This window comes from Elephas maximus, chromosome 11 (assembly GCF_024166365.1).
Source record: "Elephas maximus indicus isolate mEleMax1 chromosome 11, mEleMax1 primary haplotype, whole genome shotgun sequence".
NCBI lineage: Eukaryota > Metazoa > Chordata > Mammalia > Proboscidea > Elephantidae > Elephas > Elephas maximus.
This window is the reverse complement of record NC_064829.1, coordinates 111,243,474-111,265,685: the sequence shown is the minus strand read 5'-3', so window position 1 is coordinate 111,265,685 and position 22,212 is coordinate 111,243,474. Positions and strand designations below refer to the sequence as shown.

Here is a 22,212-nt window from a genome sequence, read left to right as displayed (position 1 = left end):
TAGTTCTTCTAGTCTCAGGCCGATGGAGTCTCTGGTTTATGTGGCTCTGGGGCTCTTTTTGTTCCACGCACCCCACCCTCCTCACTCCCCGCCCCCGCCCCACAACACACACAGAGGCCAGACACTTGCTACCTCTGGATTACTTTATTCACATGGTGTGGCCGAGATACAGGCACTCATGCCCGCCGCCCCGCCCTGGTCAGTCACCCCCCTCCCACCCTCTCAGAGTTAGTGCTGGTTATCTCACATACAAGACAGAGGGAGGGCAGGGAGGGGGGACAGGAGGCGAGTTTCCTCTGCCAGGGGCTTCAGACGACAGCAGCCTGAGCCCCCTCCATCCGGGTGGGACCTGGAGCCCCCGTCTCTGAAAACCCCACACTGGGCAGCCGGACCCTGAACCCACCCTCCTCCTGGTCCCCGCTCCGAGCCTTGGGGCTCAGGGACACCCTGGGGAAGCGGAACTTGGGAGACTTCTCCCCACTAGGGGACTTGGGAACTGCCTCGCCCTCCTGTCCCCTGGAGGCCTTGGAAGGGGCAGCTAGGGCCACACGGGGCAGGCGGACGCGTACCCGGCCTCGACGCCCTGAAGCTCTTTCCCCTGTGCCCTCTTCTTCTTCCTCCTCAGGGCTGGGGGAGCCCTCCCCAGTGGCCTCCTCGCCCTGGCTGAAGCCCACGCGGGGCAGCCTGAGTTTTGGGCTCTTGACCTTCTCTCCCTCCTCGGCCCCCTCCTTGGCTCGCACCAGGCCAAACCGGGGTAGCCGCACCTTAAGCTTGTGCCCGGCGTCCCCTTCGCCCTCTGCCACCTGGTACTCGGCGTGGCTGCCCACGGTGGGTGGTGAGAGCTCCACGTTGGGAAGTGAGAGGCGGAAGGCGTGCTCGGCCCCTACAGACTGCTCCTGAGTCCCCTCTGTCCCCGCCCCAGCTCCTGCCCCCAGCGTGGGAACCTTCAGCCTCAGCCCACCCTCGCCTGTGGCTGCTTCGCCCACCTGTGCCTCACGGCTCAACCCCACATCCAACTCAAGCTGGGGCATGGTTACAGCAGGCATCTTGAAGACACCCTCACCCACCAGTAGCTCACCACCGGCCACCTGGGTTCCAGGTAGGGACAAGGTCACCTGAGGCAACTGGACCCTGTAGCCTGCTGTGCCCTCTGCTGAAGGGGTTGTACCTTCAGCCTGCTGCCCTGAGGTGGTACCCAGTCCCACCTCCCCAAAGCTGGTCAGCTCCACTTGGGGCAGGGAGATGCCCAGTGAGCGCATCCTCGGCGCCCCCTCCTGGCCCTCAGTGCCCACCTGCCTGCTCGTGGAGACCTGCAGGCCTGACAGCCACGCCCGGCTAACAGCTGCTGCCCCCTCAGCCCGCCCTTCCTCCTCGGTCCCCGGCGTGGCCAGCTCCACCTCGGGAAGCTTAAGATGCCTGGCTGTGGACTCTGGCTTTTCCCCTGGGCTGGCACGCCCACCCTGGACTTCTGCTTCTTTCCCCCGAGCCAACCCAAAGGACGGCATTTTCAGCTTGGGCATCTTTACCTTCCCATCCCAGCCCCAGCCCTTACCCTCAAGCTCGGCCGACCCTGACCCAAGATCTCCAGCCTCAGTGTCCCGGCCTCTGACCCCAAACTTGGGCAGGGCAAACCTGGAGCCCTTGAGCTTGATGTCGGCCCCTGCCACCTCCACCTTGCCCGTGGGCAAATGGGCATCCAGACTGAGCTGTGGGATGGACAGATCAAGCGCAGGCAGCAGGCCTGCCTCCCCTGCCCCTTTGGCCTCGGCCTCGGTCCCCACCCGAGCCTTGGGGAGCGAGATGGCGAACTTGGATACCTTCAGCTTGGTGGCTCGCCCAGCCCCTTCAGCCTCCGCCTTGGCCATCTTTGGCCCTGAGAGTCCAAACTTGGGCAGGGAGAACTTGGAGGAGGATTTGACTTTCATCTCCATTGCCTCCAGCCGCCCTTCCTCAACCTCCACTGTGGGCAGCTGTGGAACGACAAGCTCAACAGAGGGCACCCGGAAGCCTGCTTCCCCCACTCCTGCTGCCACCCCAGGGCCCTCTGCCCGCTCCACCTGGCCCTCCAAGCCAAGGGCCCCTGGCAGGTCCAGCTCCACCGAGGGCAGTGTGAAGGAGGGGGCACCCACGCGAGCCTCACCGCCCACTTCTGGCTGCAGACAGGGAAGTGTCACCAGCTTCCCCGAGACCTCAGTGCCGGCCTCGCCTGGCTTGCCTCGTGGCGGGGACTCTGGCCTCCCCAGCTTGGGCATGGTCATCTTGGGCATCTTGAGGCCAAATTCAGCGTTCTCGGCCCCGGCACCTTTGAGCTGCACCTCTGGAGCCTTGGGCGGCTTCACCTCCGGGGCCTTCGGAAGACAGACATCTGGAACCTTGGGCATTTCTGGAAGCTGCACCTCCAGGCGGGGCACATCAGGCACAGTCATCTCCGGCACTTTGGGGAGCTTTATCCCCGGGAACTTCATCTCGGGGAGTTTCACGTCGGGGACTTTCATCTCTGAGACTTTTGGCAGCTGCACCTCTGGGAGGCGCACATCCGGAACGGCCATCTCGGGCACCTTGGGGAGTTTCATCTCGGACACCTTTGGCAGCTGCACCTCCGGGAGGCGCACTGCAGGCACAGCCATCTCGGGCACCTTCGGGAGCTTCATTTCCGGAGCTTTCGGGAGCTGCACTTCCGGGAGGCGCACATCAGGCACAGCCATCTCGGGCACCTTCGGGAGCTTCACCTCGGGGAGCTTCATTTCCGGAACTTTCGGGAGCTGAACTTCCGGGAGGCACACATCAGGCACAGCCATCTCGGGCACCTTGGGGAGCTTCACCTCGGGGAGCTTCATTTCCGGAACTTTCGGGAGCTGCACTTCAGGGAGATGCACGTCGGGCACGGCCATCTCGGGCACCTTGGGGAGCTTCACCTCGGGGAGCTTCACCTCAGGGAGCTTCATTTCCGGAACCTTCGGGAGCTGCACTTCCGGGAGGTGCACTTCGGGCACGGCCATTTCGGGCACCTTGGGGAGTTTCACCTCAGGGAGCTTCATCTCAGGCACCTTCGGGAGTTTCATCTCAGGGACCTTCATCTCGGGGACTTTCGGCAGCTGCACTTCTGGAAGCCGCACGTCGGGCACAGCCATCTCCGGCACCTTGGGGAGTTTCACCTCTGGGACTTTCATCTCGGAAACTTTTGGGAGCTCCACCTGCGGGAGTCGCACCTCGGGCAGGGCCGCCTCGGGCACTTTCGGGAGCTTGATGTCAGGCGCCTTGAGGAGCTTCACCTCAGGCCCCTTGGGCACCTTGACCTCAGGCCCTGACACCCCGATACCAAAGGAGGGCATCTTGATGGTAGGCAGCTTCAGCTTGCTCTCGACCACAGCTTCAGGGGCAGCAGGCCGGGGCTCCAACAGAGACAGCCCAAAGGTGGGCATTCGAAGTCTGGGCCCCTTCACCCTGGCCTCAGGGCTCTCCTTGGCCACCTTGCCCTCAGCAACTTCCTTTGCCCGAGCCCCAAAGCGGGGGAAACTGAGGCGGGGCATCTTCAGGGCCACCTCAGGTGCCTCTTCCCGAGCCTCCACTTCTGTGCCGGGCAAGGCCAGGTCCACCCCCACGGTAGGTGCTGCCACGTCCAGAGTGGGCATCGTCACTGCCACAGCACCTTCCCGGATCTCCAGACAGGGAAGTGTGGGCAGAGTAGGTAGTGAAGGCAAGGGAGGCAACTCCACTTGGGGGACCTGAATCCCCACGGCTGAGGGAGCCACCTCCCCTGGCCCCTTGGGGGCTGAGACCTGGGGGACACCCACCTCGACGCCTGGCAGCCCCACCAGCTCCACCTGGGGGGCTGTGAAGCGGGCTCCCGCTGCCACCTCAGCCTCAGCCTTGGCCTTTCTGTGGGGAGGAGCGGCAGCGGCCAGCCGGGCTGCCCGAGTCTCCTCAGCCACTTCTCGTACCCGAAGCCGGGGCAGCTGGAGGCGCCGGCGGGCGGGGACAGCTGGGACAGGACCCTTGACGGCATCGACTTTAAGGCCCCGACGCAGCCGAGAGAACTTAGGAAAGGAGAATTCGACGTCAACAGGGGCCAGGTCTGCAGGGGCCCCCATGACCCCAGGCACCACCACCTTCTTCTTCTTCTTCACAGGGGAGAGACTCTGGATGTTCTGGGGAGAGAGGAGAGAGGCGGGAGGCAGTGGGACAGGGGGAGCCCCACCTGGTACTGTACCAGGACGGGGATGTGTTGGGTGAGAGGGTCTTGTCCCCCAAAACACCATCCCCACTTCCTGCCTGTTATTTCCCCATTACTGCCCAGGAAGGCAAAGGCATTCATTCAGAATCTCACAGTGGGTCAACGGGCATGTAGGAACCGGGACCCAAGACTTCTAGGTTTCTGCCCAGGATGTTCTCCAACACCCTCGTTCTAAAGATGGAGAAACTGAGGCACAGGGAGGGAAAGAAATTTGCTGAGGGTCACTCAGCAGCAAGTGAGTAACACTCAGCCTTGAACCTGGCCTCTGTGGTTCCCAGTACCCCAGTTCAGGACTAGGTAGGGCTGCCTCTCCGAAATGGGTGAGGGCCATAGTCTGGAGACAGTGGGACCCTCCTCCCCAGGGAAGAGTTTAGGGAAGGAGAACAGAGGCAGAAAGGTGAGATTAGCGGTGAGGTTAGTAACAATACTGGCCCACGGTGGTGGGGAGTGGGGCTCACGGCGCAGAGATGGGGTCGCCGGGACAATCCAGGGCCGGGGCCGGGCTCAGCACGCGTACCAGCTTGGCCACCTTGGCCCGGGGGCCCTTGATCTCGTAGCCAGCCACAGTCCCGGGCCGCAGCGCCAGGTCCCCAGTGGGCACAGTGCGCTTCAGGCAGAAGGAGACCTTGTAGGGCTCCGCACATTGCAGCAGGCGTAGAGCGTCCTCGTACTTGAAGTTCTCAAAAAACACGCGGGCGCTGAGCAGCTGGTCCCCTGTGGGCAAGGTGGAGGCGGAAAGCTGGGCATTTCCCAGCTCCACCCAGGCCTGGTTCGCCCATGTCCTTGGAGCCAGGGCACTGAGGCCCCACCCCAATTGGGTCCACCCTGCCCACCCAGAGCAAAGGGCGGAGCCGCAAATATCCCCGGCCTTAGGGCCCCCTCTTCCCCACACCACAGAACAAGGCCACGCCCACTCAGGTCGCGCACCACCCCCAACCTTTTCACACCCCTTTCCCAATCTATAGAGTCACTGAGTTGGAGCGACCCCAGGGCACGTTCCCCCCCCCAATTCTCATATTTCAGCTGCTGATTTTGCTTCCTTTACTGAGAAAACAGAATCAGAAGGAAACTTCTAGAAGCTCCCACCCCATCTACCCAACCCCCTGGTCCTGTAACGATTACTCCACTCTCCTTCCTGTCCCTAATCCCTAGCTCAGGTCAACCATCCACTGCCTTCTCAGGGACGTCCTCCAGCAGTTCTTTCCTCTCTCCCCTTCATCAGCAGTTGCCCCTTTCTCTTACATTATTCCCATCAATGTAAAAACATGCCATTACTTCTCCCATTAAAAAAAAAAAAGTGTCTTGACCTCACTCTCCCTATCTCTCAGCTCACCTTTACAGCAAAATGCGTTGACTCATCTAGCAGTATTGTTCCCACTTCTCCCCTTTCCCCCTCTCTCTTGACCTTGCTCCAATCACACTTCTGTCTTCCCCCCAACACACACCTCAACTGCTCCTCTCAAGGTCCCCCCCGCAGTGCCCTCCACATAGCTAAATCCTATGATCAAGTCCCAGACTTCACCTGCTTGGACCACTCAACATTTGACCCAACTTCAGTCTCTCTCCTTCATTCACTTGCTTCACTTGGCTTCCAAGTTGCCACTTCCTCAGGTTTTCTTTCTGCCTTCCTGGCAGTTCCTTCTCTGTCTCCTAGGATGGTTCCACCACGTCTCCCTGACCTCTTAAAGATACAGTGCCCCAGGGCTCAGGCCTCTTCTCCATCTACATGGTATCTTCTTACTCTTTTGAGAAGCTCATCTGGATTCAGGTGTTTAGGCATAGTGATTAAGAGTTCAGCTGCTAAGGAAAAGGTGGGCAGTTCAAATCCACCAGCCGCTCCTTGGAAACCCTATGGGGCAGTTCTACAGGGTCCTACAGAGTCACTATGAGTCGGAATCGACTTGACAAAAATGGGTTTGGTTTTTTGGGGTTTTTTTAAAATATATTGACCACTCCCAAGTCTGTCTCTCCAGCCCAGCACTCTCCCCTTCTACCCTAGACTCATATATCCAACTGGCCCTCCACATCTCTGCCTGGCTGTCCAAGAGACACCTCTCATTTCCAAGACCCAAACCGCACTCCTGTTTTTTCTCCAAATCAGCTCCAGCCCATGTTTCCCATTTGCAAGACTACCAACTCCATCCTCAGGTCAAAATCCCTGGACACATCCTTGACCCCTTCTCTTTCCATCACATCACATATCCAGTCCTGAAGGCTCTCCCTTCATATACATTCAGAACCCAAACCTTGGTCCTGAACATCATCTCTTTCCTGAATAATCACAGTAGTTAGCCTCCTTGTTGGTCTCTCTGCTCCCAACACTCTACTGTTAATGAAGCATTTCAACACAGTCAGTTCATGTCCCTCTGCTTACAACCCTCCCAGAATAAAAACCAAAATCCTCATCATGACCTATGATTTAGGAGATAATATTGGAGCCATTATTCCCTGTCCTAGAATGTGACCTAGCTGGAGCTGGACTCACAAGGACACATCAACTGGGCCCTGATCTTGGAAAACATCTTTTAGGAAACCTTTCACATAAACCAATCAAACAGAACACAAAGGATTTTCCACTCTTAACTTTTTCTATTAGCATTTAGTGAATAGGAAATTTGTTGGACCAACGAAGACCCTTCTGTCATTACTGAAACCTGTACCAACGATGGAAACCCTGGTGGTGTAGTGGTTAAGTGCTACGGCTGCTAACCAAAGGATCGGCCATTCGAATCCGCCAGGTGCTCCTTGGAAACTCTATGGGGCAGTTCTACTCTGTCCTATAGGGTCACTATGAGTCGGAATCAACTTGACGGCACTGGGTTTGGTTTTTGGTTTTGGTACCAATGATTATTAAGATGATTCAACAGCAGCAAAAAGCTGGAAACAACCTAGATGCCCATCAACAGATGACTAGATAATCAAACTGTGGTACGTACACACAATGGAGTATTATGCAATGATAAAGAACAATGATGAATCTGTGAAGCAGCTCATAACATGGATGAACCTGGAGGACATTATGCTGAGTAAAATAGTCAATCACAAAAGGACTGTAAAAACTCATGAGAAGGTTTACCCACAAAAAGAAACAATCTTTGATGATTACCACGGAGGGTAGGGGTGGGGATGGAAAATAGACAATAGATAAGTGGTAACTTTGATGAAGGGTTAGACAGTACACAATATGGGGAAGCCAACACAATTTGCACAAGGCAAGGTCATGGAAGCTCCAGAGACACATCCAAACTCCCTGAGGGACTGAATTGCTGGGCTGAGAGCTGTGCGGACCATGGTCTCAGGGAACATCTAGCTCGATAGGCACAACATAGTTTATAACGAAAATGTTTTACATTCTACCTTGGCGAGTAGCATCTGTGGCCTTAAAAGCCTGTGAGTGGCCATCTAGGATCCTCCACTGGTCTCACACCATTGGGAGCAAGGAAGAATGAAAAAAACTAAAGAGATGAGGGAAAGACTGACCCAAAGGACTAATGGACCACATCTACCACGGCATCCACCAGACTGAGTCCGGTACGACTAGTTGGTGCCCGGCTACCACCACTGACTGCTCTGAAAGGGATCACAGTAGAGGGTCGCAGAAGTGGACAAAAATGTAAAAAAAATCTAACCCAAAAAGAAAGACCAGACTTAATGGCCTGACAGAGACTGGAGAAACACTGAGAGTATGGCCCCCGGACACCCTTTCAGCTCAGTAATGAAGTCACTCCTGATGTTCACCCTTCAGCCAAAGATTGGACAGGCCCATAAAACAAAACGAGACTAAAGGGGCACACCAGCCCAGGGGCAGGAACTAGGAGGCAGGAGGGAACAGGAAAGTTGGTAATAGGGAACCAAGGTTGAAAAGAAAGAGTATTGACATATCGTGGGGTTGTTAACCAGTGTCACAGAGTAATGTGTGTACTGACTGTTCAATGAGAAACTAGTTTGTCCTGTAAACCTTCATCTAAAGTACAATAAAAAATTTTAAAAATAAAAAGATGACGCAAAATGTAGACTCATTGATCGAACAGTTTTTAGCCAATTGGTGAAAAGGTGAACCTTTCAATGATTTTACCCATTTGTAATGTTAATATGTACTGATGATTTTGTAATATTCCTTGGACTCAGACAGACATGGCTCTAGCAGCATGCTTGTCCATTTTCCCATTCTTGCTTATTCTGTAATATTCCTTGGACTCGGGCAGACATGAGCTCGGGCAGCATGCTTGTCCGCTTCCCACTTTTGCCTTTTTGAATATATGCAGAATAAAAATTTATTTTTGCTTTACTAAATTTTGTGATGTTTTTACCCTACAACACCTATATATAAAGTCCTCTAAAAATTGCCCTTCCCCTTACCTTTCTGATCTCATCTCTTACTCTCCTCTTTACTAAATCTATTCCATCCACACTGGCTTCTTTGCTATTCTTCCAACAAGCCCGGAACACTCCCACCTTGAAGAAGACTTTGCACCAGCTGTTCCCTCTGTCTGGAACGCTCTTCCAGATGGCCACATAGCTTCTTCCCTCACCTCCTTTGGGCCTTTCTACCCTTCTTTGTCCACTATATTTAAAAATGTAGCCTCCCTCCTGGCATCTGTAGCACATATCACCTTCCAATTAATTCTATACTTCTTCTTAAATTTCTTGTCATTTTTGTTCACTGCTGCAGCCCAAGCACCTAGAATTATGTCTGGAAAAAGAAGGTGCTTAATAAATAATTGTTGCATGAATAAATCACATCAGCCTCATCCATTTTCCTAAAACATCTCTAAGCTCCCCTCCTAACCTCGTCCAAGTTGTTAACTCCACCCCCTTTTCTCCTGTCCCAACTACAAAAGCAGTAACTAGCACTTAGTGCTTACGATGAACGACTTAGGTATATGCTAAGTGTTTTCAAATACTGACGCATTTAATCCACGTCATAACCCTAAGAGGTAAGTACTAGAATTATTCGCATTTTAGAGATAACAAGCTCAGAAAGAGCACGGGCTAGTAAATAGCGAATCTGGGATTCAAACCCAAACAATGGCTCTCGAGAGCCGGCTCTGAGCAATCACAATACAATGTTGGCGCACAAAACCCCGCCCCAAGTCCTTAGCCCCGCCTCCTGATCTCAGGCCACGCCCATATGCCCGGAAACCAGTCTCAGCCTAGCTCCCGGCGCAGGCAACTTTGATTCCTAGCCCCACCCCCACAGGACGGCCCCGCCCCTTGGGACAGACTCGGCCCCCAACCCCCCAGCCCCGCCCACCTTCCTGTAAGCTGAGGCTCCTGGCGGCAGGCGAGTCCTCACGCAGCTCGCGGATGAAGATTCCCTCCTTGCCACCGCCGCTTACGTTGATGCCGCTGACTCCGGTCTGCGCCTCGGTCTCCACGATGATCTCCACCAATTCTGCCCTCCTCAGCTCCTGTAGAGGGCCGCCAGGGGTCGCCATGGGACACTAGGGCCGGACCTCGCCCAGAGCCCGCCATCGCGCTTAAAAACGACTCTTAAAGGGGTCCTCGGGGCACATGCCCCTTGGCGTGGCTCAGGCAGGACGTCTGGGCCCAGCCACTCGTGCATCTCCCCTTTAAGCGTGCGCGTGGGCCGCTCCGACCGAGGAACCGTTCAACCGCTTGGCCGCGCCCGGGGCTTGCGGAGCCCCCAGGGCCACCGTCGGAAGGGGCGGGGTGAAGGGCGGAGTCGAAGAGAAGGGGCCGGGCGGGGGAGGGGGGGCTAGAGGGATAAACAGAGTAAATATTGACGTTGTCAAGGGTTTCATTTTACTTGGCTTCACAATCAACACGCAGGGAAACAACAGTCAAGAAATCAAGGGATGTATTGCATTGAGCAAATCTGCTGCAAAAGACGTCTTTAAAGTGTTAAAAAGCAAAGATGTCACTTTGGGGACTAAGATGAGCCTGAACTAATGCCGTGGTATTTTCAGTCGCTCTATATGCATGTGAAAGATGGACGATGAATAAGGAAGACTGAAGAATTGATGCTTTTGAATTGTGTATTGCCGAAGAATATTTAATATACTATGGACTACCAGAAGAACGAACAAATCTGTCCTGGAAGAAGTACAGCCAAAATGCTTCTTAGAAGTGAGGTTGGTGAGACTTCATCTCATCTGCTTTGTACTGCTTATCAGGAGGGACCAGTCTCTGGGGAAGGACATCACGCTTGGTAAAATACAGGGTCAGCGAAGAAGAGGAAGACCCTCAACGAGATGGATTGACACAGCGGCAGCAACAATGGGCTCAAATATAGCAACAATTGTAAGGATGGCGTAGAACTGGGCGGTATTTTGTTCTGTTGTACAGAGAGTCGCTATGCCTCCTAACCTACTGGAGGGCACCTGACAACAACAGGGAAGCTGAGATGAGTCAGAGAGGCAGGGCCAGATAGGGGTAGGGCTGTGCTCTCTCAAGAGGCGGGGCTGGTTGGGACGATGGAGCTAGAGAACCAGGCCAAAGAAGAGGGGCCAAATGAGGTATGTCCATGTTGCCGTGGAGTGAACTGAGCCTCATAACAACCTCTGGTGTGCAGGGTAGAACTGCTCCATAGGGCTTTCAAGGCTGTGACCTTTGGGAAGCAAGTCCTCAGGCCTGTCTTGTGAGGCACCTCTAGGTGGGTTCCAACCACCACTCATCTGACTAGTAGTCAAGCGCTTGACGATTTACACGACCTAGGGACTCCAAATGGAGTATGGAAGGGTGCCAAAGATATGAGAGGGGTGTGGCCAGGGTGTTTGTGCAGAGCTAGGGTGAGAGAAAGGGTGGGGACATATATTTCACAGGCAGACTGAGCGATAGGGAAGGGCTTTAGTGACAGCAGAACAAGGGGTGGGGAGAGAATGAGATTCCAAGGAAAGGGCCTTCTGGTGCGGGATGGGGTGTGAGGGGGGAGACTGGCCTCAGTGGAGCCTGAATGTGTGTGACACTGTGCACTATTGTGGGCTCTGACCCCAAGACCTGCCTAACGCCCATGGGAGAGGGAATCTAGTCAAAGGGGGCTGCGTGGGTAATAAACGGTGGACCAGCAGACGTGGCATGCCTGGCATTTACTGTAAATGGTGCTGACCTGGCCCTGGCCCAGCAGCACGCTGGGGTTCACATCACAGCTTCCCAGAAGAGGCAGTGAGAGACCTGGGTTCCACATCCATCTGGAACCTCAATCTGCTGTATACCTCTGGGGGGGAACCTTGCCCTCTCTGGGCCTGTTTGCCCGCTGTAAGGTTGAGTGACATGGGTGTACTGGAAGGGGTCTCCGATTGTGAGCTGACACTCGAAGCAGTGGGAATCTGAGGAGTTGCTGTAATGGGCCCGGCATCCAGGCAGGCCCAGGAGTTGAGCCCAGGGCATGGAAAGGGGAAAGCAGGTCTGGGTTAGATAGATGCTCCACAGCAGTGGCCCTGGGGGGACTAAGGGGCTGGGTGGGGGCAAAGTGGGAAGGGAAATAAGAATCATAGCAGGGAGCAACATGGCTGTCACCAGCACCCTTTGCTTAGCAGGCCCTGGGCTGTGTGTGTAGCATCTCATTTCATCCTCCCCACAGCCTTGAGCGGTCACACAGGGGGGCACTAAGGCCCAGAGAAGTGATGTGACTTGCCTGATGCCACCCAGCAAGTTAAGCCGCTGGGCCTTGACCTCAGGTCTGTGATCCCAGAGCCCGTAGGCCATCCTGTAGGCAGTGACATTCCTAGAGCTTTACCACCTGCCTGCCTCCCCCAGCCCCAGCTTGGCTCCTGTAAAAAGTAGGTCCACTCCGTACCTGCTATACTTAGGACCCAGTCAATGCCCATAGTCTACCATAGTAACAGTGACAGCAGTTAGCATGAAAAGAGGCTTTCTAGGTGCCAGGCCCTATGCAGATGACTCAAGTGTGAGTCATCAACACCTGAGGTGGGGACCATTGCCCCATTCCACCGATGGGGAAACCGAGGCTCAGGGAGGTGAGGTCACCTGCCCAGGGCTGCTTAGCTGAAGTGGCATGGCTAGGCTTTGAGCCCTTGTGTCCACAGCCCAGGTCTTTAACCCCTACGCCATACTGCCTTTCTTGATGAAGGATCTCTGCTGGATTTTCTTCAGTGCATTAATTTAACTCCTTTATGCTCCAATGACTTAGTTTCTTTAATCTTAGACTATGCCAGGTACTGTGCTAAGCATTTTACATGTTATTATTCTCCTTGTCCCCCCACAGTGACCCATGAAATAGACCCTGTTGCTATTCCCATTTCACAGATAAGCAGATGGAGGCACAGAGAAGCCAAAAAGTATCTCCTTGCTGCCCTGACCTGTGTCTTGGCACTACCAGCCCCCCTCCAGGCCCCAGAAGCCCTCATCACAGGGGTGGTCTTGCTTACCTCAGCACTGCGGCTCCTGGCCTCCATGGTGCTGCTGGGAGTCACGCAGGCCCCAGGCTCCTGCTTCCTCTCCCCCTTCTGCTGCAGGACCAGCTTCAGTTCTGCATGGAGCAGCTGCCTCTGAGCCTGCGGGGCACAGGGATGGGGGCTTGAGGCCAGGAGAGGATGGGCTGGAGGCTGGGCTTAAAGGGTGAGGTCAGGGTGGGTATTGGAAGCGGAAAGGGGCCCCCAGCCCAACTACGCTCTCACCGCTGCCTGGGCGCAGGCACCCCCTCCTAGCAGGAGCCCAGCCCGGGGTGCCGTGCAGCCGTCTGCAGGGCTCACACCCTTCCTCTGGAGTCTTGCTGTCTGCCAGGGAGAGACCAGGGCATGAGGCTCCAGCCAGGCCAGGGGCAGGCAGGTAAGGGCGTGTGGCATCAGCCGGTGCTTACCTCAGGGTCACCCCGTGCTCCTTGGGCCTCCTGAGTCCGGGGCTCTAAGAAGAATAACACAAACAGTATTATCGGCTCACCCCCCTCCCCCCAACCCCCATTGCTTCCTGAGAGAGAGCCATTGCTCTGGTGACACAGCACGTGGTAAAGTCAGAATGGACACTAGACCTGTCTGGCAGTAGAACCTCCACACCCACCCACCTTGGCTGACCCGAGGGGGCCAAATTCACCATAAAATAATTACAGCCACTCCCGTGTACTCCCAGTGGGCAAACCACCTCCGTCTCTGTGCCTCAGTTTCCTTATCTGTAAAACGGGGAGAATGAGAGCACCTACCTTGCAGGGCTGTCATAAGGGTCAAACGAGTTAATAAATACAAGCTGCCCGGCGCATGGTAAGCACTTATGAATACTTGCCATTATTGTTATTACTAAGAACGTCCTGTGGTCATGACCTTGGGCCGAGTGCCCCACAGGCATCACGGCATGTAATAGGCCTCGGAACAGCCTTGTCAAGTCAGCACTATTATTGAGCACATTACAGAGGAGATGACTGGGGCTCAAAGAGGAGAGGTCACTTGCCCAAGTCACAGATGGCTGAGCCGGGACTTGGACTTGTCTGAAAGCTCCAGTCCCCTATACAGGTAATAATAATCACAATGGGTGTTGAGTGAGTACTCTTTATTAGTCCCTGGGTTAAGACCGGAGCCCTGTTGGTGCAGTGGTTAAGCGTTCAGCTGCTAACCAAAAGGCTGACAATTTGAATCCACCAGCTGCTCCTTGGAAACCCTATAGGGCAGTTCTCCTCTGTCCTATAGGGTCGCTATGAGTTGGAATTGACTCAGCAGTGGGCAGTGGGTTGGGTTAAGACCTTCTGCCTCACCACAGAAGACCCTCTCCCCGTTTTAGAGGAGGGAACAGGCTCAGAGAGGCTAAGGGACCTGGCCCAAGACCGACCACACAGTGAGAAGGAGGCAGAGCTGGGATTCACACACAGCCTCCCCCCAGGTCCTTCTGGAGAAATGGCGACGGATACTGCCTCCCCCCCGCCACTCCCCGACTCAGGGCTTGCCCCCCTGGCCCCCACCTGGCATGCCAGCCTGCCAGCCCCCACTCCACAGGGAAAGGTCAGGCCTCACGAGGCACATTCCCCCAAACAATGGTCCATCTGCTGTGCCCAGTCACATTCCACCCGCTTCCACCCACCCCCAGCCACACAATGGCCCTTCATAGTCTTCCCTTACCGACCTGGACAGAGGACACAGGGACCCCCCACAACATTCTGCTGCACCCGCTCCACCCGCCGGCCCCCCACCGTGTCCCAGGGGTCCTCCCTGGGTTTCCTAGGGAGTCCTGGTCTCTGTATCTTCCTCCGCTACCACTCTGAGCCCCCAGCCCCTCCAAGCATGGCACAGAGTTCTCTGGGGCCAGCTCCCACGTCTGGAGTGTTTCCTCTGAACTGGGCCCTGTGCTGCGACCCACAGGCCTCAAAATCACCCTGGATGTGGTGACTGTGGAAACTGAGGTTCAGAGAGGGGAAGTGACCTGCCCAGGGTCACACAGCCAGGAAGGGACAGAAAAAAAACCTTGATCCCTACACCACACATAACTTGTATTGGAGACTCTGGGCACTGGGGTAACCCCAGTGGGGCTGCAGGGGCAGGCGCGGGGTTGGACAGCAGGGGCTGGGGGTGCCAGAAAGAGGCATCCTTAGAGGGGCCTTGTCAGTGTCAGCCCTGGACTGGGCAGGTACTTTACGAATGTGGTCTCACAGGACCCCATTTTACGATGAGTAAATGAGCTTTGAGAGACTCATAGTGACAAAGCTGGGATTTGAACCCAGGTCTGAAAAGCTAACTCTTTGTCCCTTTAACCAGGACCATGGCACACCATAGCTTCCTGAGCTGGGAGTGGCAGAAACCTAGCACTTGGAGGTGGGGGGGATAGGATAGAATAGGGGGTCTCCTGGGCCACAAGCGCCCTGCTCGAGGTTCAGGCAGCAGGGGTCACACCCAGAGCCTGGCCCCGGAAGCTCAGCCAGGCCAGGGCAAGACAGAGTGCCCTCCTTCCTCAGCCCTCCCTGGGACAGCCGCCCAGCCCCAGGTTATATTTAGCTCAACGATGGCCTTCCTGAGCCACTTTCCCAGCTTCTGAGGTGGGGTGGGGGCAGCTTCGGAAGGAAACCCACCCCACCCCAGGCACTCTCTGTTCCCAGCTCTGCCCATCCCACTGGGCAGAAGAGGGAGTGGGCGTACTGCTGGGGGGAGGGTCCCTGGCTTGTGTTTGGGGAAGGCCTGTAGGGGAAGCCCCCCTGGTGCCCCATTTCTTGAGTGCATACTGTGGCACTGGCCTGGTACATGCCTGAGCTCCCAGAACCCTCACAATCCCCGTTTCTGGGGCTCTTACTATGTGCTAAGCTCCTTCCCTGCCTTCGCCCTCGTTAAATCCTCGCCACAGCTCTCTGGGGCAGGTACAGCTCAGTTACCTATTTCAGATGCCACTTGTATCCTTCAGAGTGGCTGGGGGGAGGGGTTGGGGCTTGGGTCCTGCTGAGGAATCCCCAGGGTTTGCCTTCTGTGCCCTCTTCCCCACAGTGGCTGCTGCCAGCCTCGTTTGGGAATTTTCCCCACTCAGAGCCTGTGATCTGGTGCCCTTGGCAATGGGAGTTGCGGGGGGGGGGTGGTTCACCTGACTCACCCAGACCACTGGACACTATCTGAGGCCATTTACTGGGTGGGGAGGGAGTTAGGAGCCCTCCTGGTACAGTGGTTAAGAGTTATGGCTGCTAACCAAAAGGTTGGCAGTTTGAATCCACCAGCCGCTCCTTGGAAACCCTATGGGGCAGCTCTACTCTGTCTTGGATGGTAGGAATCGACTCAACTCTATATCGATGGCGGTAAATTTGGTTGGTTTTTTTTGGAAGTTAAGGGAATGGCCTTGGGCTGCCTCAGTTAAAATCCCCACTCCAGCACTTCCTTAGTATGAGTATTTAGGCAAGGGATTTCACCTCTCAGGGCCTCAGTTTCCTCATCTGTAAAATGGAGACAATAAAAGTGGCTGCAAGGATTTGTGAGTACACAACAGACTTAAGGCACTTGGAATAGTCCCAGGATATAGTAAGTGCTCAATTAAAGTAAGCTAATTTTTTTTTTTTAGTCTCTGACAGGAAACCCTGGTGGCATAGTGGTTAAGTGCTAGGGCTGCAAACCAAGAGATCGGCAGTTCAAATCTGCCAGGCACTCCTTGGAAACTCTATGGGGCAGCTCTACTCTGTCCTATAGGGTCGCTATGGGTTGGAATCAACTCGATAGCAGTGGATTAGTCTCTCATAGGAGCCATAGTGGTGCAGTGGTTAAACACTTGGCTGCTAACTGAGAGGTCAACAGTTTGAACCCAGCCACTCCGTGGGAGAAAGATGTGGCAGCCTGCTTCTTCTTTCATAAAGATTTACAGCCTTGGAAACCCTATAGGGTAGTTCTACCCCGTCCCATGGGGTCACTATGAATTGGAATAGACTCAACGGCAAAGAGTTTGGTTTTCTTTAGTCTCTGACAGCAACAGGGTGTATATGGGGGAAGTGTCTACCTCTCTGTCTCATGCCCAGCCTTTGCTCCCCAGTGACCCCCACTTTCCCCCACCAAAGAAGAACTTCAGGCAGCGCAACCGGCGCAGCCCCCTATTCCAGGGCCCAGAAAACCTGCCCCAACCCAGCCAACTGCCCCAGCCCTTTATAAGCAACAACTCATTCACTCTCACACCAGCCCTGTGAGGGGGCCTCTGTGATCCCATTTTAGAGATGGGAAAATGGAGGCACAAGGGGTGGAGTATCTTGCCCAAGGCTACAGAACCAGAGACGGGAATTTGGGCCTAGCTCCAAAGCCTGTTCCTCCTGAGCTGCAGGCACCCTCCCAGCACCTCCCAGGACCCTGGATCTCATTCCCACCACTTCTCAGCCCGGCCCAAAGAGGACCGGCCTGCTGATTCCTTACCGCTGGGCCTCCAGACACCTCCAGAGCTCCAGTCCGTCTGTTGGGTCCCAGCCCCAGGCTGGGGGGGAAAAGGAATGGGAACAGGGAGGAGGGGAAGACCCCAGCCATTGGCTGCCAGGGCGTGACGTCACCAGGCAGTGGGTGGCAGGGAAACAAACAGCCCCCTCTGCCAGCTACATCCATCCTCCAGAGGGCAGGGAGCCAAGAGTCAGCCACCTCTCCTTCGCCTGGTCTAAGACCTCCACCATGAGCTGCTCCCCAGGGGTTTGCATGTCACTACATGTACTTGGAGACTCAGCACCCATCACCACCTTGTCCTGGCTCCCTGACCCGGGCATGGCCCCGTGGGTTCCCGGGGTCCCTGAGATAAGCTCCCTCCACTCTATCTCCCAGTTCAAATCCCAGCTTGGCCACTTTCTGGCTATGTGACCTTGAGCAAGCCATGGCATCTCTCTGGGCCTCAGTTTCTTCACCTCTAAACAGGGATTGTAAAAATGCCTACCTCCCGGTGGGTTGAGGATTAAACCAGTTAAAACAGACTAAAAACTTAAAACAGTGCCTAGCACAGAGTGGGAGTTCTGATGGCGGTGGTTAAGAGAAATAGCTGCAAACCAAAAGGCTGACAGTTCGAATCCACCAGCTGCTCCTTGGAAACCCTGTGGGGCAGTTCTACTCTGTCCTTTCAGAATCAACTCATCGGCAACGGGTTTGGCTTGATTTTAGCACAGAGTGAGTGCTGCTCCCAAGTATTTTTTATTATTGTTATTCACACAAATTAGGGGACATGGCTAGACTTCCAGGGGCTTTTGGCCTGAATGAGACCAGGCCTGGAGGAGCTCCACTTCTCTGTTTAATGGAGCTGCCATTTTGGGGAGCACCTAGGATGTGCAAAATACTATGCTGGGCACCTAAAGCTCTGCTCTGGGAATCAAAGGTGAAAGGTGGGCGAAGTATGTCCAAGTTGCAGCTACACAGCCAAGAGGTGGTGGAGCTAGGATCCAGAGCCCCAAGAGCCCACTATGCTCTTGTATCCCCTCTGTGTCAGATAAGGAGGCTCCAAGGGGGTAAGAGAGCCACCCAAGGTACCCACCCGAGGGTCTGAACCCAGACCTGTCCAACTCCCAAGCCAACGCTGTGGGCCTCACCCCAATCCCCTGGCCCCCAGCTTGTCCCCAGCTCACCCTGACTCACCAGACCCCGGGGGGCGGCACAGGGAGCACAAGTACCCCCACATGCCCCTGCACCCTCCCGGCCGCCGCCTCGGCTGCGCTGGGCACTCTGAGTCCAGGCCTGGGGCCAGGGCTGAGAGGAGGCTGGGGGATTACCCCCAAAGTGCGCGTCAGCAGCTTCAGCCCCATTGTCCAGCCAGGCACCGGCACCAGGCCCCTGCCTCAGTCGGCAGCCCCGCCCCTCACACCAGCTTGCTGCTCCCGCCATGGACCTGCCCCCCACCCCTCACCAAGGGCTTGGGGCCTACTCCCAAGGGACTAGGGGATCAGGAACGGGTTAGCAGAATCCCAGAATGCTAGGGCCTCCCCACTTCTCCCCGAAATGCCCCCTGCCCACTCGCGGCTGCTAGAGAAGGCCGGAATGTGCTGAGCGGTGGGAAACGCCTTCCAGCCCTGGCAGTCTCCAAGGGGTGGGGTGTGGCTGGAACCTGGCCAGAGTCCTCCTGCCTGTAGGGGTAGACAGGACAACGTGGCCAGAGGCTGCTGATGGGCCTGAGGAGACCCTCACCCTCTTGCAGTCTCCCTCTCTCTCTCTCATTCATTGATTCATTCAAACATTCATTTGTTCATGTATTCATTCACAAACCCTTGTTTGGTGCCAGGCCCTTTGCTGGTCACTGGGGACCCTGACAGACCTAAATGCAGCCCGGGGGACAGGCTCAGGGAAGACTCCTGGAAGAGGTGACATCTGAGCTAAAACCTGACTGTTGAGGAGGAGGAGACAGAGAGCAGTCCTTTATCCAATGTCAGCAAACGTTCAATGAGCACCTGGTTGTTTCCCCAGCCCCAGGCTGGATGATGCTAGGGGCACAGTGTGACTGAGACAACCTGGGTCTGCTTTCACAGACCCAACAGGGAGACAAACCAGAATGGTTGGGGTCAGGACTGTGGACACACAGACCAAAGAGGTTCTGACCTTGATGGGGTATCCCAGAAGCCTGTGGAAGCCCAGAGGAGGCACCTGCCCCAGCCTAGGAAGGGGGGGTCTGGGAGGACTTCCTGGAGGAAGGGACATCTGAGCTGAGACTTGAATGACCCATGGAAGCTATGTAAGAGAAGAGGGAAGGGAAGAGTTTTATAGGCAGAGGGAACATTGTGGGCAAAGGACCTGACTCCAGAGAGAATTCAGCACATATGAAATGTCCAGGAGCTAGAAGAATCCTGATCAAAAGGGGGAAATTGTAGAACAGAATCTCAAATTCTCATGGACTCTAGACTTCCTAGAGCCATGGAGGCTGGATGAAACCCTGAAACTATTGCCCTGAGATAATCTTTAAACCTTAAACCAAAAATATGCCCTAAAGTCTTCTTAAAACCAAACAATAGTTTAGCTTAACTAGTAAAGAATGTCTGCCTTGAGCATATGCTCTTTGAAGAACTACCTGTATGGGATCAAATTAACGACAGCTCTCGAAAGATTAGATGGGAACCTTGGGGGGAGTGAGCTTATGTTAATAGGGGAGGATTAGGAGAATGTTTGCATGACGTGAAGAATGTCATCGATGTCACTGAACTGTGCATGTAGAAACTGGTGAATTGATGCATGTTCAGTGTATATTCCCAACAACAACTAAAATAATGAAGAGATGTCTAGGAGCTAAAGACCATGTCCTTGTTCACAACTGCTTCCCCAGGGTCAAACACGTCCCTTCCTAAGCATCTCTTCCTCATTTAACATTTATTCACCAGCCAGTCACTGATACCTCCAGTGTCTACCTCTGTGCTGGGCTGTGCTGGGGACACAGCAATGACCATGACTGCCCTCATGGGACTCACAGTCTGGGGATGGGAGGGAGACAAACATTAATGAAGCGATCAGAGAAACACATGTCTAATTACACACTGAGCTAAGTGCCATCAAAAGTGGACCCCAGTCTATAAAAGGGCCCTGACGCTCTGGTACTATCGGGAAGGCCCAGGAGGGCTTCCTGGAGGAGGTGACATTTGAACTGGCACCTTAAGGATGCATAGGTGTTAATACAAGACTGTGGGTGATGGATGAAGGAGGGAGTGTTTTGAGCAGTGGGAACAGCCTGTGCAAAGGCTCTGAAGTGGGTGGGCACACTTGAAAAGTTGGTTAATGTGAGTGTGTGAGGGGGAGCTGAGAGGCCCAGGGGTAAACAGAACCATAGGGTCCTGGGGAGCTGTGGGAGGGACGAAGTCAGAGCTGAGCTTTTAAGCATTTGACGGGGGAAAGAGTCTGAGAGCTACAGGCCAGGGCCGGAGCAGGGAAGAAAACCCACCTGTCTCTGCTGGGGATCTAAGAGAAAAGGGAGGATGGTGCTTACTCTCTTTCTCTCTCCCTGTCTCAGAGAGCAGACATCCTTGCTTGTTCTCAGTCTTAGGGGAAAAACGTCCAGTCTTTTGCCATTAAGTATGGTAGTAGCTGTAAGCTTGTTGTAGCTGCCCTTTATCAGGTTAAGGAAGTTCCTTCCATTCCTAGTTTGCTGTGAGTTTTTATCAGAAATGGCTGTCTCTCTGTGTGTCCATGTCTCTCTTTGTCTCTCTTCCTCTCTTTGTCTCTGCCCTTTTTCCTTGTCTCTGTCTCTTTGTCTCATTCTCTCTCTTTGTGTTCCTCTCTTTCTCTGTCTCTATCTTTGTCTCTATCTTGCTTTCCTTCACCCAAGGGGGTGTGGCCAGGGAAGCTAAGTTTAGGGGTGGTACCAGGTCCTGGTTCCGGCCAAGGCCACCTCAGTAAACACAGGACATCCTGAGGGGCTAGGGGAGGAGGTGGAAGCTTCTCCATCGGGGACCACCCTCTCTGGGCCCAGACTGAGCCAAGCAGGAGGCTCAGCTAGTGCCTGCCCTGCCCTGCCTCACTGCCCGGCCCCACCCAGGCCAGCAAGGGAGACCGATGTCCTCCTCACCCCCATCCTTTATTTTCCATGCCCAGTCCTGCTCCCCTGCCCTCTCCACAGAGCTCCAGTCTCAGAGATCCAGCCACCTCCTGGATGCTTCCCCTGGGTGTCTGCACCCACTCTGTCCCTCGCTGGCCCCAGGACCAACCCCAGACCTGCTTCTCCTCCTGGTCCCAGCCTCAGAGATGGTGTCATCGATTGAATTATGTCTCCCCAAAATGTATGTATCAACTTGGTTAGGCCATGATTCCCAGTATGTGTGGTTGTTCTCCATTTTGTGATTGTAATTTTATGTTAAGAAGATTAGGGTGGGATTGTAACACCACCCTTACTCATGTCACCTCCCTGATCCATTGTAAAGGGGGTTTCCCTGGGGTGTGGCCTGCACCATCTTTTATCTTTTAGGAGATAAAAGGGAAGAGAAGCAAGCAGAGAGTTGGGGACCTCATACTCCCAAGAAAGCAGCACTGAGAGCAGAGTGTGTCCTTTGGACCCAGGGTCCCTGCGCCTGAGAAGCTCCTCAACGAGGGGAAGACTGATGACAAGGAATCTTCCTCCAGAGCCAACAGAGAGAAAGCCTTTCCCTGGAGCTGACGCCCTGAATTTGGACTTTTAGCCTACTGTACTGTGAGAAAATAAATTTCTCTTTGTTAAAGCCATCATCCACTTGTTTTATTTCTGTTATAGCAGCACTAGATGACTAATATACAGGTGGCCTCACCATTCCCTGATCCCCTGGCTAGAGCCAGCCCTGGACCCCTCTTCCACCCCTCCCATCAGCCCCACAGCCTCTTACCCTCCCCTTGGCCTGCCCCCCCCCGCCCTCCCCACTGGGCTCCTGGTCTCCAGGCTCCCCCTACACCTCATCCACACACAGCAATCAGAGGGGTCTCTACCTCATGGCTCCCCAGTGCCTTTGGAGTAAAGCCCACCATCCAGGGTGTTGGGTGCCCTGGTGCTTGTCAGTCCCTGCAGCCCCCATGGCTTACTGCTCTGCTCTTCATTCCAGCCAAACCTAGCTGCTTAAGATACCTGAAAGGGTGGTATGTTCCATAACCTTGCACAATCTGTTCCCTCTGCCTGGAACACACTCCCAACTTGATGGCTCCCCCTCAGTTCCA

General features: G+C 54.8%; 1 protein-coding gene and 1 long non-coding RNA gene across 7 annotated transcripts; one reads left to right on the top strand and one right to left on the bottom strand.

Moving 5' to 3' along the window:
- Positions 1-138: 138 nt before the first annotated feature.
- PRX (periaxin) lies at positions 139-17,045 on the bottom strand. Of its 4 annotated transcripts, none has more exons than XM_049901132.1 (8): positions 17,005-17,036; positions 13,247-13,322; positions 13,017-13,060; positions 12,835-12,933; positions 12,586-12,711; positions 9,489-9,645; positions 4,752-4,948; positions 139-4,148 (listed from the first exon to the last, which is right to left on the bottom strand). In XM_049901132.1, exons 5-8 carry the CDS (start codon positions 12,610-12,612, stop codon positions 309-311), a joined length of 4,221 nt encoding a protein of 1,406 aa, XP_049757089.1. In that variant the 5' UTR covers positions 12,613-12,711; positions 12,835-12,933; positions 13,017-13,060; positions 13,247-13,322; positions 17,005-17,036; the 3' UTR covers positions 139-308. The 4 variants fall into 4 exon arrangements, with proteins under 4 accessions (XP_049757089.1, XP_049757092.1, XP_049757090.1 ...); XM_049901135.1 differs by having other exon boundaries at positions 12,835-12,929; XM_049901133.1 differs by lacking the exon at positions 13,247-13,322 and having other exon boundaries at positions 17,005-17,045.
- Positions 9,637-21,746, top strand: LOC126085582 (uncharacterized). 3 transcript variants are annotated; one of them, XR_007519310.1, is made up of 3 exons: positions 9,637-10,498; positions 21,127-21,311; positions 21,497-21,746. It is a non-coding gene; the product is annotated as an uncharacterized LOC126085582 (long non-coding RNA). The 3 variants fall into 3 exon arrangements; XR_007519311.1 differs by having other exon boundaries at positions 9,637-10,713; positions 21,152-21,311; XR_007519309.1 differs by having other exon boundaries at positions 9,637-10,713.
- Positions 21,747-22,212: the final 466 nt, after the last annotated feature.

What these genes read in the sequence shown, in the direction of transcription:
- PRX (XM_049901133.1), bottom strand. Translation starts at nt 12,612, where the DNA reads ATGGAGGCCAGGAGCCGCAGTGCTGAG. An exon ending in GAGCCTCAGCTTACAGGAAG is followed by an intron (nt 4,949 to 9,488) that starts GTGGGCGGGGCT and finishes CCTTGCCCACAG; the next exon opens with GGGACCAGCTGCTCAGCGCC. An exon ending in GGGCCAAGGTGGCCAAGCTG is followed by an intron (nt 4,149 to 4,751) that starts GTACGCGTGCTG and finishes CTCTCTCCCCAG; the next exon opens with AACATCCAGAGTCTCTCCCC.